The following is an 18,147-nucleotide window of genomic DNA, read 5'->3' as shown; positions in this document are numbered from 1 at the left end:
TGCTCTGAGATGAGTCCTTGGGACTAAGGGAAGGATTGTCTCATTTCCTTTTGGCTGCTTCCTCTCTCAGTGTGTGTGTGTGTGTGTGTGTGTGTGTGTGTGTGTGTGTGTGTGTCTCTCCCTCCTCCAGAACACGCAATCCCTCTGGGGAAGATTAAAGAGGCAATACCGAATGCGAAGGGCGTCTGTAAGGCCTCAAGAAACAATCAGAATCACAGTGTCCAGTCACACCACTAGTGATACCACACCCCAAAGCCGGCACCGTTGGTAAGTAAGGATAGGATGCTGGGCTTATTCAGACGTAGGACTGCCCTTCCATGAAGTGTGGAGTCTTGGATACTGATCCCTGAAAGAATGTGGGGTCTGCTCCTGTTTGTGATAGATGTGAGATTAATCAGTGACCTTTTAGCTCTACAAACTACTGGATTCAGTTCAGGTACAATAGGAATTAATACAATAGCAATCATCTTTCTAGACAATCCAATGGATGGCTCTACGAGTTACTGCAGGAAAAAATAATGCAATGTCCGAAGAGCAGAGTTTGCTTGCTTACCTGTCTATGTGTTTATTGATTTATATCCTGCCTTTATTATTTCTATGCTGTGTTAGAGTGTGACACAGCTCTGACAATTTAAGGAAATAGAAACAGTAGAGCCAAGCCTTTGGTTTAATACACCAGTCATTGCTACATACACCCAGGCACAATAAGTGCATTTACTCTGGGGTGGGGTAACCATTAGGTGATGGTTGCAATGCTCTGAAAAATAGACCTTGTATGATGCAGTTTTGTACCTGTTGGTTCTCTTCCACATCTGCGTTTCCTCTCTGTAAAGATGGGTTTGTATTTTACTAAGTGCCAGCACAAATGAAAAGAGCAAGAAAAGCAGTTTTGGACTGTAAAAATGCACAAAGTAGCTTTGCAAAGCCTGATAAAAACCATCCAAAGCACTAATTAAGGAAAAGAAATAGAACTCTCTTAGAGGTCTCTTTACAAACCAGACAAGCTGATTTCATGTTGAGATGAAATTGTCTTTCCTCTTAAAGCACTGTCCCATCCCCCCAAATTTCAGCTGGGGTGGGGTAGAAATAGTAGATTGCTCTAATAAATACTTCTAATAAATTCCACTGTCCTAAACAGCTGCAAACTGAAATATTTCTGGATGAGGCTTCCAGAGGAAGCAGTCAAGCTACCTCAGACGGCAGCATCCTTGAGGAGGAGAAAGCAAAAGAAGACGTGAGTGTTGGAAAGAACAGAAAGGGAAACTCCAGAAAAGGTGCCCAAGAATTATTTCCCATGACCATAGGAACTAGGGCCAGAAAGGATAGCTGTCATAGTAGTAATAACTGGCATAAGTTGCAGCTACCTGGACTTGGTTTAAACTTAAGGAAATCTCTATAACGGTGAGAGCTGGACAACGAGGCAAGACGGGATGCCTTCTCCAACAGGGGAACAGTCTGCCCAATAAGGTGGTGAGGGCCAGAGAAAATATTATTTGTGGAGAGTGCCGATCCCTGAATTCTGCATGAGGTTCATTTTCTAGGCACAACCAGGGCCAGCCCCCAGCCTCCATCTCCCAGGACCGGGTCTCCGATCACTGGAGAAATTCACCAGGATCATGGAGAGGCTGGCCCAGCTAGAGAGGTGCAACCTGCAACTGCAGCATCGAATCCAGGACCTGGAGAGCCAAGTCTCCAGGCTTCAGAGGGCAAAGGTAAGAAATTGCTATAGATAATACATTTTGATATATAGAAGTTGGTCCCCGTGGCAGAGATAAAATGGGGACGGAGGGAGGGAGCATTTTTCAAGATCAATCAGTTGAGTTTCAGGGCCTTTTGGCCAAACTGCATAAAGCAAACCTGGAAATTCACCAAATTTCAAACTCCGGCGTGCCAAGTCCGCACCCTGGAAGAGGAGAAGTTTTTGGCACAACAGTCAGCCGCCCGACACCTGCCAGCATCGGGTCTCCAGTCCCTGGAGAAGCTGTCCAGGGTCATGGGGAGGCTGGCCCAGCTGGAAAAAAGAAACCTGCAGCTCCAGCAGGATAATGTGGTGCTGCAGAGTAGAATCGTGGAGCTGTAGGCCCAAGTCTCCAGCCTTCAGAGGGCAAAGGTAAGAAATTGCTATAGATAATACATTCTGAGGGCCAGAGAAAATATTATTTATGGAGAGTGCCAATCCCAGAATTCTGCATGAGGTTCATTTTCTAGGCACAACCAGGGCCAGCCCTCAGCCCCCATCTCCCAGGACCGGGTCTCTGATCACTGGAGAAATTCACCAGGGTCATGGAGAGGATGGCCCAGCTGGAGAGGTGCAACCTGCAGCAACGTATCCAGGAGCTGGAGAGCCAAGTCTCCAGCCTTCAGAGGACAAAGGTAATTAATTGCTATAGGTAATCCATTGTGATGTATAGAAGTTGGTCCCCGTGGCAGAGATAAAATGGGGACGGGGGAGGGGAGGGAGGGAGTATTTTTCAAGATCAATCAGTTGAGTTTCACGGCCTTTCGACCAAACTGCAGAAAGCCAACCTGGAAATTATCCAAATTTCAAACACCAGAGTGCCAGGTCCGCACCCTGGAAGAGGAGAAGTTTCTAGGCACAACAGCCAGCCGCCCGACACCTGCCAGCACCGGGTCTCCAGTCCCTGGAGAAGATCTCCAGGGTCATGGAGAAGCTGGCCCAGCTTGAAAAAAGAAACCTGCAGCTCCAGCAGGAAAACGTGGTGCCGCAGGGGAGAATCGTGGAGCTGGAGGCCCAAGTCTCCGGCCTTCAGAGGGCAAAGGTAAGAAATTGCTATAGATAATACATTGTGATATATAAAAGTTGGTCCCCCTGGCAGAGATAGAATGCGGGCGGAGGGGAAGCTTTTTTCAAGATCAACTAGTTGAGTTTCAGGGCCGTTTGGCCAAACTGCAGAAAGCCAACCTGGAAATTCACCAAATTTCAAACACCGGTGTGCCAAGTAGGCACCCTGGAAGAGGAGAAGTTTCTAGGCAAAACAGCCAGCGGCCCAACACCTGCCAGCACCGGGTCTCCAGTCCCTGGAGAAGATCTCCAGGGTCATGGAGAGGCTGGCCCAGCTAGAAAGACAAAACCTGCAGCTCCAGCAGGATAATCTGGTGCTGCAGCAACGTGTCCAGGAGCTGGAGAGCCAAGTCTCCAGCCTTCAGAGGGCAAAGGTAAAAAATTGCTATAGAGAATCCATTGGGATGTATAGAAGTTGGTCCCCCTGGCAGAGACAGAATGCGGGCGGAAGGAAGGAGCATTTTTCAAGATCAACCAGTTGAGTTTCAGGGCCTTTCGGTCAAACTGTAGAACGCCAACCTGGAAATTCACCAAATTTCAAACACTGGCGTGCCAAGTAGGCACCCTGGAAGCGGAGAAGTTTCCAGGCACAACAGCCAGCCGCCCGACACCTGCCAGCACCGGGTCTCCAGTCCCTGGAGAAGATCTCCAGGGTCATGGAGAGGCTTGCCCAGCTAGAAAGACAAAACCTGCAGCTACAGCAGGATAATCTGGTGCTGCAGCATTGAATCATGGAGCTGGAGAGCCAAGTCTTCAGCCTTCAGAGGGCAAAGGTAAGAAACTGCTATAGATAATACACTGTGAGGGCCAGAGAAAATATTTATGGAGAGTGCCGATCCCAGAATTCTGCATGAGGATCAGAGAGAGACAGAAACAGAGACAGAGACAGAGTGAGGCAGGGGGAAAGAGAGAGACAGCTTTGTTCAAGATCAACCAGTTGAGTGTCAGGGCCTAGTATGGATTTGAATCAGGTTTCCTTTTGCACTGTAGGCAGCCCAGAGATGCTGCTTGTGGCTGGGAATTACCCACCGGAAGGGACTTGGCTCTGATGCAGCCAATCTGTACGGATGTTTTGAGGCAAAAACTGGAGGGTTCATGGAGCTTAAACATTTTGAGAGAGATACGAAGGCCAGGGATTCTGGGACTCGAAGTCAGGGCCACTCTGAAGCTCAGCAAGTTGGAGGAGGCTGCTCTGAGATGAGTCCTTGGGACTAAGGGAAGGATTGTCTCATTTCCTTTTGGCTGCTTCCTCTCTCACAGTGTGTGTGTGTGTGTGTGTGTGTGTTTGTGTATCTCCCTCCTCCAGAACACGCAATCCCTCTGGGAAAGATTAAAGAGGCAATACCGAATGCGAAGGGCGTCTGTAAGGCCTCAAGAAACAATCAGAATCACAGTGTCCAGTCACACCACTAGTGACACCACACCCCAAAGCCGGCACCGTTGGTAAGTAAGGATAGGATGCTGGGCTTATTCAGACGTAGGACTGCGCTTCCATGAAGTGTGGAGTCTTGGATACTGATCCCTGAAAGAATGTGGGGTCTGCTCCTGTTTGTGATAGATGTGAGATTAATCAGTGACCTTTTAGCTCTACAAACTACTCGATTCAGTTCAGGTACAATAGGAATTAATACAATAGCAATCATCTTTCTAGACCATCCAATGCATGGCTCTACGAGTTATTGCAGGAAGAAATAATGCAACGTCCGAAGAGCAGACAATTTAAGGAAATAGAAACAGGAGAGCCAAGCCTTTGGTTTAATACAGCTGTCATTGCTACATACACCCAGGCACAATAAGTGCATTTACTCTGGGGTGGGGTAACCATTAGGTGATGGTTGCAACGCTCTGAAAAATAGACCTTGTATGATGCAGTTTTGTACCTGTTGGTTCTCTTCCACATCTGCGTTTCCTCTCTGTAAAGATGGGTTTGTATTTTACTAAGTGCCAGCACAAATGAAAAGAGCAAGAAAAGCAGTTTTGGACTGTAAAAATGCACAAAGTAGCTTTGCAAAGCCTGATAAAAACCATCCAAAGCATTTCATGTTGAGATGAAATTGTCTTTCCTCTTAAAGCACTGTCCCATCCCCCCAAATTTCAGCTGGGGTGGGATAGAAATAGTAGATTGCTCTAATAAATACTTCTAATAAATTCCACTGTCCTAAACAGCTGCAAACTGAAATATTTCTGGATGAGGCTTCCAGAGGACGCAGTCAAGCTACCTCAGACGGCAGCATCCTTGAGGAGGAGAAAGCAAAAGAAGAGGTGAGTGTTGGAAAGAACAGAAAGGGAAACTCCAGAAAAGGTGCCCAAGAATTATTTCCCATGACCATAGGAACTAGGGCCAGAAAGAATAGCTGTAATAGTAGTAATAACTGGCATAAGTTGCAGCTACCTGGACTTGGCTTAAACTTAAGGAAATCTCTCTAATGGTGAGAGCTGGACAACGAGGCAAGAGGGGATGGCTTCTCCAACAGGGGAACAGTCTGCCCAAGAAGCTGGTGAGGGCCAGAGAAAATATTATTTGGGGGTGGAGGGAGGGAGCATCTTTCAAGGTCAATCAGTTCAGGGCCTTTTGGCCAAACTGCAGAAAGCACACCTGGAAATTCACCAAATTTCAAACTCCAGCGTGCCAAGTCCGCACCCTGGAAGAGGAGAAGTTTTTGGCACAACAGTCAGCCGCCCGACACCTGCCAGCACCGGGTCTCCAGTCCCTGGAGAAGATCTCCAGGGTCATGGAGAGGCTGGCCGAACTTGAAAAGATCAACCAGCAGGAAAACGTGGTACTGCAGGAGAGAATCGTGGAGCGGAAGTCCCAAGTCTCTGGCCTTCAGAGGGCAAAGGTAAGAAATTGCTATAGATAATACACTGTGAGGGCCAGAGAAAATATTATTTACGGAGAGTGCCGATCCCAGAATTCTACATGAGGTTCATTTTCTAGGCACAAACAGGGCCAGCCCTCAGCCCCCATCTCCCAGGACCGGGTCTCTGATCACTGGAGAAATTCACCAGGGTCATGGAGAGGTGGCCCAGCTGGAGAGGTGCAAGCTGCAGCTGCAGCAACGTATCCAGGAGCTGGCCGAACTTGAAAAGATCAACCAGCAGGAAAACGTGGTGCTGCAGGGGAGAATTGTGGAGCCGGAGAGCCAAGTCTCCAGCCTTCAGAGGGCAAAGGTAAGAAATTGCTATAGAGAATCCATTGTGATGTATAGAAGTTGGTCTCCGTGGCAGAGATAAAATGGGGATGGAGGGAGGGAGCATTTTTCAAGATCAATCAGTTGAGTTTCAGGGCCTTTTGGCCAAACTGCAGAAAGCAAACCTGGAAATTCACCAAATTTCAAACTCCAGCGTGCCAAGTCCACACCCTGGAAGAGGAGAAGTTTTTGGCACAACAGTCAGCCGCCTGACACCTGCCAGCACCGGGTCTCCAGTCCCTGGAGAAGATCTCCAGGGTCATGGAGGGGCTGGCCGAACTTGAAAAGATCAACCAGCAGGAAAATGTGGTGCTGCAGGGGAGAATCGTGGAGCTGGAGTCCCAAGTCTCTGGCCTTCAGAGGGCAAAGGTAAGAAATTGCTATAGATAATACACTGTGAGGGCCAGAGAAAATATTATTTATGGAGAGTGCCGATCCCAGAATTCTACATCAGGATCATTTTCTAGGCACAACCAGGGCCAGCCCTCAGCCCCCATCTCCCAGGACCGGTCTCTGATCACTGGAGAAATTCACCAGGGTCATGGAGAGGTGGCCCAGCTGGAGAGGTGCAAGCTGCAGCTGCACCAACGTATCCAGGAGCTGTGCGAATTTGAAAAGATCAACCAGCAGGAAAAGCGTGGTGCTGCAGGGGAGAATCGTGGAGCCGGACAGCCAAGTCTCCAGCATTCAGAGGGCAAAGGTAAGAAATTGCTATAGATAATACACTGTGAGGCGAGAGAAAATATTATTTACGGAGAGTGCCGATCCCAGAATTCTACATGAGGTTCATTTTCTAGGCACAACCAGGGCCAGCCCTCAGCCCCATCTCCCAGGACCGGTCTCTGATCACTGGAGAAATTCACCAGGGTCATGGAGAGGTGGCCCAGCTGGAGAGGTGCAAGCTGCAGCTGCAGCAACGTATCCAGGAGCTGGCCGAACTTGAAAAGATCAACCAGCAGGAAAATGTGGTGCTGCAGGGGAGAATCGTGGAGCCGGACAGCCAAGTCTCCAGCCTTCAGAGGGCAAAGGTAAGAAATTGCTATAGAGAATCCATTGTAATGTATAGAAGTTGGTCTCCGTGGCAGAGATAAAATGGGGATGGAGGGAGGGAGCATTTTTCAAGATCAATCAGTTGAGTTTCAGGGCCTTTTGGCCAAACTGCAGAAAGCAAACCTGGAAATTCACCAAATTTCAAACTCCAGCGTGCCAAGTCAACACCCTGGAAGAGGAGAAGTTTTTGGCACAACAGTCAGCCGCCTGACACCTGCAAGCACCGTGTCTCCAGTCCCTGGAGAAGATCTCCAGGGTCATGGAGGGGCTGGCCGAACTTGAAAAGATCAACCAGCAGGAAAATGTGGTGCTGCAGGGGAGAATCGTGGAGCTGGAGTCCCAAGTCTCTGGCCTTCAGAGGGCAAAGGTAAGAAATTGCTATAGATAATACACTGTGAGGGCCAGAGAAAATATTATTTATGGAGAGTGCCGATCCCAGAATTCTACATGAGGATCATTTTCTAGGCACAACCAGGGCCAGCCCTCAGCCCCCATCTCCCAGGACCGGGTCTCTGATCACTGGAGAAATTCACCAGGGTCATGGAGAGGTGGCCCAGCTGGAGAGGTGCAAGCTGCAGCTGCACCAACGTATCCAGGAGCTGTGCGAATTTGAAAAGAACAACCAGCAGGAAAACGTGGTGCTGCAGGGGAGAATCGTGGAGCCGGACAGCCAAGTCTCCAGCATTCAGCGGGCAAAGGTAAGAAATTGCTATAGATAATACACTGTGAGGGCGAGAGAAAATATTATTTACGGAGAGTGCCGATCCCAGAATTCTACATGAGGTTCATTTTCTAGGCACAACCAGGGCCAGCCCTCAGCCCCCATCTCCCAGGACCGGTCTCTGATCACTGGAGAAATTCACCAGGGTCATGGAGAGGTGGCCCAGCTGGAGAGGTGCAAGCTGCAGCTGCAGCAACGTATCCAGGAGCTGGCCGAACTTGAAAAGATCAACCAGCAGGAAAACGTGGTGCTGCAGGGGAGAATCGTGGAGCCGGACAGCCAAGTCTCCAGCCTTCAGAGGGCAAAGGTAAGAAATTGCTATAGAGAATCCATTGTGATGTATAGAAGTTGGTCTCCGTGGCAGAGATAAAATGGGGATGGAGGGAGGGAGCATTTTTCAAGATCAATCAGTTGAGTTTCAGGGCCTTTTGGCCAAACTGCAGAAAGCAAACCTGGAAATTCACCAAATTTCAAACTCCAGCGTGCCAAGTCAACACCCTGGAAGAGGAGAAGTTTTTGGCACAACAGTCAGCCGCCTGACACCTGCCAGCACCGGGTCTCCAGTCCCTGGAGAAGATCTCCAGGGTCATGGAGGGGCTGGCCGAACTTGAAAAGATCAACCAGCAGGAAAATGTGGTGCTGCAGGGGAGAATCGTGGAGCTGGAGTCCCAAGTCTCTGGCCTTCAGAGGGCAAAGGTAAGAAATTGCTATAGATAATACACTGTGAGGGCCAGAGAAAATATTATTTATGGAGAGTGCTGATCCCAGAATTCTACATGAGGATCATTTTCTAGGCACAACCAGGGCCAGCCCTCAGCCCCCATCTCCCAGGACCGGGTCTCTGATCACTGGAGAAATTCACCAGGGTCATGGAGAGGTGGCCCAGCTGGAGAGGTGCAAGCTGCAGCTGCACCAACGTATCCAGGAGCTGTGCGAATTTGAAAAGATCAACCAGCAGGAAAACGTGGTGCTGCAGGGGAGAATCGTGGAGCTGGAGTCCCAAGTCTCTGGCCTTCAGTGGGCAAAGGTAAGAAATTGCTATAGATAATACACTGTGAGGGCCAGAGAAAATATTATTTACGGAGAGTGCCGATCCCAGAATTCTACATGAGGTTCACTTTCTAGGCACAACCAGGGCCAGCCCTCAGCCCCCATCTCCCAGGACCGGTCTCTGATCACTGGAGAAATTCACCAGGGTCATGGAGAGGTGGCCCAGCTGGAGAGGTGCAAGCTGCAGCTGCAGCAACGTATCCAGGAGCTGGCCGAATTTGAAAAGATCAACCAGCAGGAAAACGTGGTGCTGCACGGGAGAATCGTGGAGCCGGACAGCCAAGTCTCCAGCCTTCAGAGGGCAAAGGTAAGAAATTGCTATAGAGAATCCATTGTGATGTATAGAAGTTGGTCTCCGTGGCAGAGATAAAATGGGGATGGAGGGAGGGAGCATTTTTCAAGATCAATCAGTTGAGTTTCAGGGCCTTTTGGCCAAACTGCAGAAAGCACACCTGGAAATTCACCAAATTTCAAACTCCAGCATGCCAAGTCCGCACCCTGGAAGAGGAGAAGTTTTTGGCGCAACAGTCAGCCGCCCGACACCTGCCAGCACCGGGTCTCCAGTCCCTGGAGAAGATCTCCAGGGTCATGGAGAGGCTGGCCGAACTTGAAAAGATCAACCAGCAGGAAAACGTGGTGCTGCAGGGGAGAATCGTGGAGCTGGAGTCCCAAGTCCCCGGCCTTCAGAGAGCAAAGGTAAGAAATTGCTATAGATAATACACTGTGAGGGCCAGAGTAAATATTATTTACGGAGAGTGCCGATCCCAGAATTCTACATGAGGTTCATTTTCTAGGCACAACCAGAGCCAGCCCTCAGCCCCCATCTCCCAAGACCGGGTCTCTGATCACTGGAGAAATTCACCAGGAACATGGAGAGGCTGGCCCAGCTGGAGAGGTGCAAGCTGCAGCTGCAGCTACGTATCCAGGAGCTGGCCGAGCTTGAAAAGATCAACCAGCAGGAAAACGTGGTGCTGCAGGGGAGAATCGTGGAGCTGGACAGCCAAGTCTCCAGCCTTCAGAGGGCAAAGGTAAGAAATTGCTATAGAGAATCCATTGTGATGTATAGAAGTTGGCCTCCGTGGCAGAGGCAGAATGCGGGCGGGGGAGGGGAGGGAGGGAGCTTTTTTCAAGATCAACCAGTTGAGTTTCAGGGCCTTTCGTCCAAACTGCAGAAAGCCAAGCTGGAAATTCACCATAAGCGTCAAATACTGGAGCGCTGAGCCTGCACCCTAGAAGAGGAGTTGTTCATTTCCTAGGCACAACAGCATCCCACCCTATGCCTGGACCAGCTCTACGGTCCCTGGAGACCCTCTCCAAAATGCTGGTGACAATTGCAAAGCAGGAGAAGCAAAGCAGGCAACTGAAGCAGGACAATCTAATCCTGAGGCACAGAATCTGGGCCTTGGAGAGGCCGATCTGCATCCTGGAACAGGAGAAAGGAAGGAAGAGCCATAGCTAATGAATTGTGATGTATAGAAGTTGGTCCCCGTGGCAGAGACAGAATGGAGGCGGGCGGGATAGGGAGGGAGCTTTTTTCAAGATCAACCAGTTGAGTTTCAGGGCCTTTTGGCCAAACTGCCCATGCCTGGACCAGGTCTCCGCTCCCCGGAGAACCTCTCCAAGATGACGGAGAAAATGGCTGAAGCACAAAAGCAAAATTGGCAAGTGAAGCAGGACAGTCTAATCCTGCCGCACAGAATCCGGGCCTTGGAGAGCCAGGTGCGCCGCCTAGGATAGGAGAAGGTCAGGAAAAAGCTATCGCTGTCTCTCCAAAGGTGACCAACTTATTTATGATTTAACATTTGAACCATCTATACGGCTGGTATGGAATGTATTTAAAGAAGGAAAATAAAATGTTCTGCAGACTTTTAAAAATCTGAGTTGTACTTTTTAGTTCAAATTGTACAGTATTTTTTTTAGTATTTTTAACGAATTACTATATATGCAGCTGGGAGTTTGCATTTATTGCATTATTGTACTTACTGTATTTATGGTATTATTGTATTATATTTGAGGAAAACAAAATGCTTTACGCTCTTTTAAAAATCTGAACCCGAGAGTCGAGAAAAATGGTTTGGGAAGCTAAATTCAGTGGAACGTGGCCCCAAAGCTTTCCAGGGCTGAATCGTTTCATGCCGCACGGAAGGAGGCCCGTTTCAAACACTGTTTCTGGAGAGGCGTGGAATCCTTTGCAGTAGAGGGGTGGCGTGTCATGAGTCAAGCGGAGACCTGCTGGGTCACACCAGGGATCCATCTCACCTCCCACCGTTTCCCAGAGGGGACGAGCGGCTGAGTTTGGGAGCAGCTGGGTGCTTGTATCCATGTTTTCAATTGCATCCATTTAGAAAGGCGGTTTAGCTTCTAACAATCTGATGCTGCCCACATACATCGGATTCCAATGCCCATAATCCCCAGTCATTTCTAGTTGGTGCTGAACAAGATGCTTTTGGGGGGCACAAATCACTTTTTCAGGGCCGCTCTAAGTTCAAACGGTGACTAAATGAGTTGAGGCGTGCCTGTAACCCAAGGCTCTTTAAAATAGCCCCAGCGTCCTTCTTGAACTATGTGAATTACATTTTGTGTGTGTGTGTTTCTCTCTCTGTGTGTGGGAGGTTCCACAATCACAGCTGAAATCCAAGGGGTGATTGATGCCTGCGTGAAATTGACTGGCATGCCTGACCTCGCCCTTTCCTTCCTGGAGAAAATGAGAGGGGAAAGACCCCTCTCGCCCACCCATTTTAACAAATTCCCTGGCTTGCCCTTCCATAGCCAACCATCACGGTGCCCATATCCAAAACAGGAAGCCGGCCAAACCTTCCCCACGAGCCGTATAAAGCAGTAAGAGCAGAGCGTCCGTGTTCTGTTTGGCCACCAAAGGTCCATAAAAGTTGGCGTAGGTCACTTTGGTTCTTCGCCTCCTGGTGGTTACTGAGGTTCCGCCACGGTTTATTTCCCAGCCTGCAGAGATGGACAGGAATTAGGAACACCTCTGGCTGGCGGGCATTCCAAGGGGAGGTGCAGCAGCTTTTCCTTAAAATAAGGGAAGGGTCTTGTGGCAGGAAGGGGGGTGAGAAGAGTTTACATCTTTGAAAACGGGGTTGGGGAACAGTGTCAAAGAGAGAAGACCAAAGCACAACGTAGTATAGCTACGGCTGAACAGGGCACTTCATTCCCAGCAAGGGAGTAGCAAAATGCTTCCCAACCTTGACAACTTTCAGACCTGCGGACTTCAATTCCCAGAATTCCCCAGCCAGCTTCAACTCTAAAGTTGCCAAGGTTGAGAAGCCCGAGGAAAGCACCACCAGCCTAAAAACTTCCAGCTCTTTTATCCTTCCCCTTCAGAACCCAAGATTGTTGGAGGATGTCAGTTTCCACCTGTGTGCGGTTCAAGCGGTAGGAATCTGAACGCATCCTGTCCTTCGTCCCTCCTGATGGGAACCTCCACTCGCTCTCTTATCCCGTCAGCGCTCAAGAATAAGATGGATTCTTCCAGCAGTTTGAACTTTTCCCCCGTTATGTCAGGGAACCAAATTCTACTAGAGAATTCTACCTTTGGCGTCATACAAGTATCAGGACCAGCATCACCCCGCATCTCCTTGGTACAGTCCCTCTGGATGAGGGTCCCAAACATGTTGTGGTGCAGGGGTCTCTTTTACTTTTCTGTATTCTGCACAGTAGTGGATTTTTTCATCTGTGCAGATGCAGATAGATAAACTCAACAAGACGTCCATAACAGCCAGAGAATTCTGGGAGTTGAAGTCCACAAGTCATAAGGTTGCCAAGTTTGGAGACCTCTGGTCTACCCCTTCAAGAATGGGAGATTACAGCCAGACATTTAGCTATGATAAGTTTGGCTGTTTGCTATCCTGCCATCTTGCACTGGAAAAATTCTAAAATGGCTTTCCCAATTCCGTTAGAAACTTTTTGACCATATGCCTCTAAACATTAGCATTGAGCAGAATAATTCTCCTGATTTTTTTTTTACATACTTTGATTAAACATTTTAAAACCAAAATAAAAAAAAATTAATACAGACCAATGTAAAGGAAGAAACATAAATAAATCAAAGAGAACGCTAAAAGTGCAAGAAAGAAAGAAAAAAGATTCAGACTTCCATTCTTCTTTACGGCAGCATTAATGCAACGGTACCTCTCTACTCACTGGTTCTGGGAGGCGCAATGAGTACTAAAAATGATGAGCACCAAATGAGCCACATGACTAATATGTCGCCATTTCTTTCGGCTGGAAAGGGCAGCAAGATATGAGGCATGCCTAAACTAATATTAGGCATGCTTCCTTCACAAACACACAAAGTGGGCGGGGGGGCAGAATCACATTTCAATGCTCTAAAGATTTCCAAGCAGAAACTGGCACAGGAAAAAGCTTAGCTAGAAACCCTTTTTCCCTAGACTGCTTGCATTTTTCTAGCAGGACGTATAACCATCTGTAGTAGATTACACCCAATTCCAACAGCAGAAGCAACAGCGATAAGCAGCCAGGCGTGGGTGATCCTCAGACCTGAGACGCAGCCCCTTTACTGCTCCTTCCAAGGCTCACGCAAGGCTGAAGAGGGGCAACGTTACACTGTCCTCGAGCAGCCATTTGAGGCCCGCTTCTGTCTCTGCTGCTCCGGTTCTACTCACCTTAGCTGGAAAAAAACTTCATCATCCACCACGCCAAAATAATCATGAAGACTGGTGACAATGCCAGTAAAAACACGCTGCTTCTCTCCTCCCTAAAAGCAGAGAAAAGCACTGGAATTACTTGGCCGAGAATAAGCTCAAATGACTCTCCTCGGATAATGACCACGCTGTCCGAGGCCAACCAGCACGTTCCCTAACGCTGCAAGTGGTACCTTTGTATGAGCCTAGTTCACTTTCCTTATCATTCTTTGGAACTCTGAACCACCCAGGGGGCTCTTTTAGGTGGAGAGGACCTCAAGCCTTTACCCACTTCCTAGTCAATCAGCTCCGCTTTATGCCCTCTGCATCGGCTCTTTAACACTGGCGCTAAATGCCATGGACAATTAAATGCTAAGTCACTACTCAGATGTACAGCTCTTCCTTTTAAGGTTGAATAACCCAACTTCTAACTTCCCTTTTCTGTCACACTTGAAGCATTTTATGCAGGTTAAGCATAAACATGCACCTTCTGACACAATGCGCATGAGGACCTGCACAACGAGTCTTGTGACAGTCTTGGGAGAGAAATAAAACACAGGAAATGAAGAGTTCAGGCCATATATTTGTGCTGTTTCGCCTTTGCCTTTGCTGCAGCTTCTCCCTATAGCTAAAAATCATCCGTGCCTCCACTTTTATCAAAGCCGGAAGGAGTTAAAGCCAGGTGCCTGAAATATCAGGCTGAGCGATGGAGATTTCCAGAGGGTTTTTACCTCACCTCTGGCTGAGATTCGGCCTAAGAGAGAACGGACCGGTTCCTCTTTCCAAAATATAAAGTTCTTGGCACAAGATCAGAAGTGACCAGAATCACCTTGTAACCTGAATCTTTTTGTAGAGGTAAAATCCCCAAATTGTCCCTTATCAAGAGAAGTAAAGAATATCAGGATATCACCGCCTGGCAACTAAGAAACCCATCAGAGAAAGCCAGTGAATTCTCTACCTGAAGATGGCGTGTTGCTTGAATGATATCTGCTGAAATGGGAGGATTTAATAGACCCGGGGCAGGTCCCAGTAGAGAGGCTGGCTGTGCTCCTAGGAAAAAGGACTGGGAGTCAACATCATTGGAATCCACTTGAAATCAAGTATTAGGAGGCAATGGATACATTTTATTTACCAGCCTTGTTATATTTCTTTCCCAGTGAAAGTAATAGAAGCCTGGAGACGGCCTACATAACTTTCAAATGTTGCATTATTCGATTTGGCCACAGATCCAACCCTATGTAGTATTCGCTGACTACACACTGGTAGTTGCAGCCACATGAAAGGAGTCCATGCTTATAGTTCAGTTTAGCAAGCATACTCTACTCTTCCCAATGTATTGTCCCATTTGGGAATCATAGGAGTTTGGCTCCCAAAAGAGAGCCAGTTTGGTCTAGTGGTTAAAGCATCAGGCTAGAAAGCAAAAGATTGTGAGTTCAAGTCCTGTTTTATCCATGAAAGCCAGCTGAGTGACTGCCCACCTCATTTCACAGGGTTGTTGTTGCAGGGAAAATAGGAGGAGGAAGGTGTGTTGGATATGTTCACCCCCTTGGGTGGTAGTCCTTGACTTACAACCATTCATACATGACAGTCCTAAGTTAACAACGGCAGCGGAAAAAGTGACTTTGGACCAGTTTTTACATTCACGATCTTTGCAGCATCCCCATGGGTCATGTGGTCAAAATTCAGGTGCTTGCAAACATCATGTATTTATGACAATTTCACTGTCCTGGGATCATGAGGCCATTATTTGTAAGCTTCCCATCTGGCTTCCCAAAAGCAAAGTCTGATTTACTTGCATGATTTACTTAACAACTGCAGTGAGTTGTTTGTCAACTATGGCAAAAAATGTCCTAAAATGGACCAAAAATCACTTCACTGCCTTGCTTAGCAACAGAAATTTTGGGAACACTGTGGTCATAAGTCAAGGACTACCCGCGTTTGTAAAAATAATAAAGGCATAAAAATAAATGCAAATAAAAAGCATACTTTGTCTCCTCTGAGAATCATAAGAGTTAAAACCCATTTAAAGGTGCCTTAAACACGAGTCCTCCTGAATCCCCGTCTCATTCAGCCCCTTGGCATCAATCTCTTAATCACAGTTCACAACAGTTGCAGGACTTACGTTTTGTTACTTCAATATGAGAAATTTGCACCACTAAAACCGACTGGAGGCTTCCAAAAGTCCCACCCAAACCCTCCGAAAGTAGAGCAGAAATCCCCATTTCACCCACTTTGCCCAGTTCTGGCTAAAAAGCCACCCAAAGGTTGTTCCTCCTCCTCCTCCTGCGGCTTTACTGGCAGGGAAGGAGAAGGGAAGAGGCCCCAAGCCGCCCCCGGTCCCAGGCCCTGCAGGGCAGCCTCACCCCAGGCAAGGCCTCCAGGAGGAGGAAAGGGGGAAGCGGAAAGGGGGTCCCAGGTGGGGGAGGGAGGGGCTCCTTGGGGGGACCCACCTGGAAACGACCCCCGGGGGGCTCCCTGGAGGCTGCTGGTCCGCAGAGGCTTCTGCCGCTTGAACTGGGCCATCTTCAGAGGCTGCAGCGGATCTGTTGGGGTTCAAGGCCCAAAACGTTACACAAAACATCCCGCAGGAAAAGCCCCGCCCAAAAGGAGGGAGGGGGGGCGGGTGAGCCCGTCTAGATGCCCTCGGGGCGTCCCTACCCACACACACACCTGCCCAGGTGCTGCGAGGGAGGCGGAGAGGGAGCCCTTCCTGCTCCCCGGGGCCACTTCGGGAGACCCAGCCGGGCGAGGCCACCCGGGGCTGCCGGAGGGAAGGAGAAGCCGGCCGGGCGGGAAGCTCGGGAGGAGCGACGTGTCTTCCAACCCCGCCGCCTGGCAGCCTGGCCTACACCGCGGGGTCGTCGTCGTCGTCACCCTTCCGCCACAAACCACACAAACACACCACACAAACACACACGGGGGGGCGGGGGGACTTCGGCGGGCGCCTCTCTGACGGCTTTGAGGGGCCGGGAGGCGAAGGCGGCCAACGGTCGCTCAGAGGAGACAAGAGGCGGATTCCTAGCGCGACCCTCCCCGCCCGGCGCGAGAGACAGGACGCGCGGGGGGGGGGGAGCGAAGGGAGGCGGACCCACCTGAGGCGGCGGGGAGGGCGCCCGGCTGCGACCCCGGGGACAAAAGAACCCGGATGTGCGCCTGAGCGGAAACGCCTTCTTCTGCTTCCCCCCCCTCGCGCTGGAGGGACCGGAAGGGCGCTCTTGCCCGGATTGAAGCGGCATCCGGAAACGAATGGGAAAGATCCGAGGGAGCTTCGGCTCGGTCCTCCCAGAGGGGAAAGAGCGTCGCTACTCCAAAACGGACCCTTCCGGGGAGGCGGGGGCACGGAGGGAGGATGGCCCTCCAGGTGTGCCTTGGTTACACATCCCAGCATCCTGGGCTGCTTCGGGCGGGAAGGATGGGGAGACTCCCGCAGGTTGCACAGCGCCTCCCAGAATTCCCAGCCCCTGGGCGGCCACGCTAAGGATTCTGGGAGATGTGGTCCAACACACCTGGGCGCACCTGCTAGCACAAGGAAGCGCCGCACTGGATATGATTTGATTGTGTGGAGGGAGAAAAAAGCATCCAGCTTCCTTAAGTACTGAAGGATTTGGAGTTTTGCAAGCTTTGAGACTCTATGGACAAAATCCCCTATTTTAATTAGGGACGTGTGGACTGAATCCCAGGCTCCCAGCTCTGGAATCATTGGGAGCTGGCAAATGCCAAACTAAGGGCTGCCACCAGTTAACTTTTGTTTGAAAGGGTGTGTTTTGCCACCCGGTGGCGAGTTCAAGAACTACTTTGAGCCTCTTTCTTTCCCAGCCCCAAGTTTAGTACATCGGGAGGGGTGCTCGTATTTCGCTCACTTCCTCGCATCTTCTCAGCATGCAGTTGAAACCGACTGGACACAAAACAGATTGTTTTGATGGTTTAATGTAGGAATCACTGAGCCGGAATAAATTAAGAGCTGGCCGGCATCTGGTCCTTTACACTGTTTCTATTCTCTGCCTTATTCATTGACCTGGTCTTGTTTCTTGTCAAAGTGGGGAGTTCAGCTGGCTGTTCAGAGATGGGCCGCCTACCTCCTTCCAGGTTGCAATCTTCTGTCCCAAGCTTCATAGATCATGTACAATTCTACAAATCAATACACAGGCCAATACTTCCTCTCACAAACTCCCATCTTCGTTACAGGGAGAATAGAAATGAATGTACTCCCTTTTCCACTTCACAATGCATATTTTAAATCACGCTCTCTCGGCTTGGGTAGCATCACAATGCAAAGGCTATTTTAAGTCCCTGTGTTTATTTAAGCCGAGTTGCAACCCAGCCTCATTTGGACTACAATTCTCTGCATTTAAGAAGCACAATCTCTTTCCCTGCAGAAGGAGATATGCAGCCAGAAGGGAGCAGGGCAAACACTTTCCCAGTTGAACAAAATACCACCCGCACCCACCAGCAAAACCTAAATTATTTCCATCTTGGTCAGATCTATTGCTCAGTCCGGCATTTCCACGTATCCTAAAACTCCCATGGATGTCCCCACTATTGCCCGTTCCCCCTTCTAAATCCCAAGGCATAAGGGGGAAACATCACAATTTCAAGCAGAAACAGGATCACCTTCTAAAGTTTTGGGACTTTGCATTTCCCTAAAGAACTTCTACTTTAGCAGGCTCTCAC

The 18,147-nt window shown here is 49.2% G+C and overlaps 1 protein-coding gene and 2 long non-coding RNA genes across 3 annotated transcripts in view; all 3 read right to left on the bottom strand.

Moving 5' to 3' along the window:
* Nucleotides 1-17,589, bottom strand: part of LOC148125015 (uncharacterized) — a 26,078-nt gene extending 8,489 nt beyond the window's left edge. The window contains exons 1-5 of the mRNA XM_087938753.1: nt 17,553-17,589; nt 16,569-16,778; nt 15,927-16,019; nt 14,435-14,526; nt 13,459-13,550 (exon numbers count right to left, since the gene is read on the bottom strand). Of these exons, the coding sequence (XP_087794879.1) occupies nt 13,459-13,550; nt 14,435-14,526; nt 15,927-16,019; nt 16,569-16,778; nt 17,553-17,589 (524 nt within the window). The remainder of the gene's footprint in view (nt 1-13,458; nt 13,551-14,434; nt 14,527-15,926; nt 16,020-16,568; nt 16,779-17,552) is intronic.
* Nucleotides 7-3,009, bottom strand: LOC148125017 (uncharacterized). Its single transcript, XR_015744611.1, has 3 exons — nt 2,619-3,009; nt 1,949-2,238; nt 7-1,571 (listed from the first exon to the last, which is right to left on the bottom strand). It is a non-coding gene; the product is annotated as an uncharacterized LOC148125017 (long non-coding RNA).
* LOC148125016 (uncharacterized) lies at nt 7,059-12,551 on the bottom strand. The gene is made up of 3 exons (XR_015744616.1): nt 9,359-12,551; nt 8,309-8,920; nt 7,059-7,870 (listed from the first exon to the last, which is right to left on the bottom strand). It is a non-coding gene; the product is annotated as an uncharacterized LOC148125016 (long non-coding RNA).
* Nucleotides 17,590-18,147: the final 558 nt, after the last annotated feature.

Source organism: Pseudonaja textilis, chromosome 9 (genome assembly GCF_049901715.1).
Source record: "Pseudonaja textilis isolate UNSWEBS1 chromosome 9, rPseTex1.2, whole genome shotgun sequence".
Classification (NCBI taxonomy): Eukaryota; Metazoa; Chordata; class Lepidosauria; order Squamata; family Elapidae; genus Pseudonaja; species Pseudonaja textilis.
The sequence above is the reverse complement of the archived record's forward strand: the minus strand, read 5'-3'. Positions and strand labels throughout refer to the sequence as shown.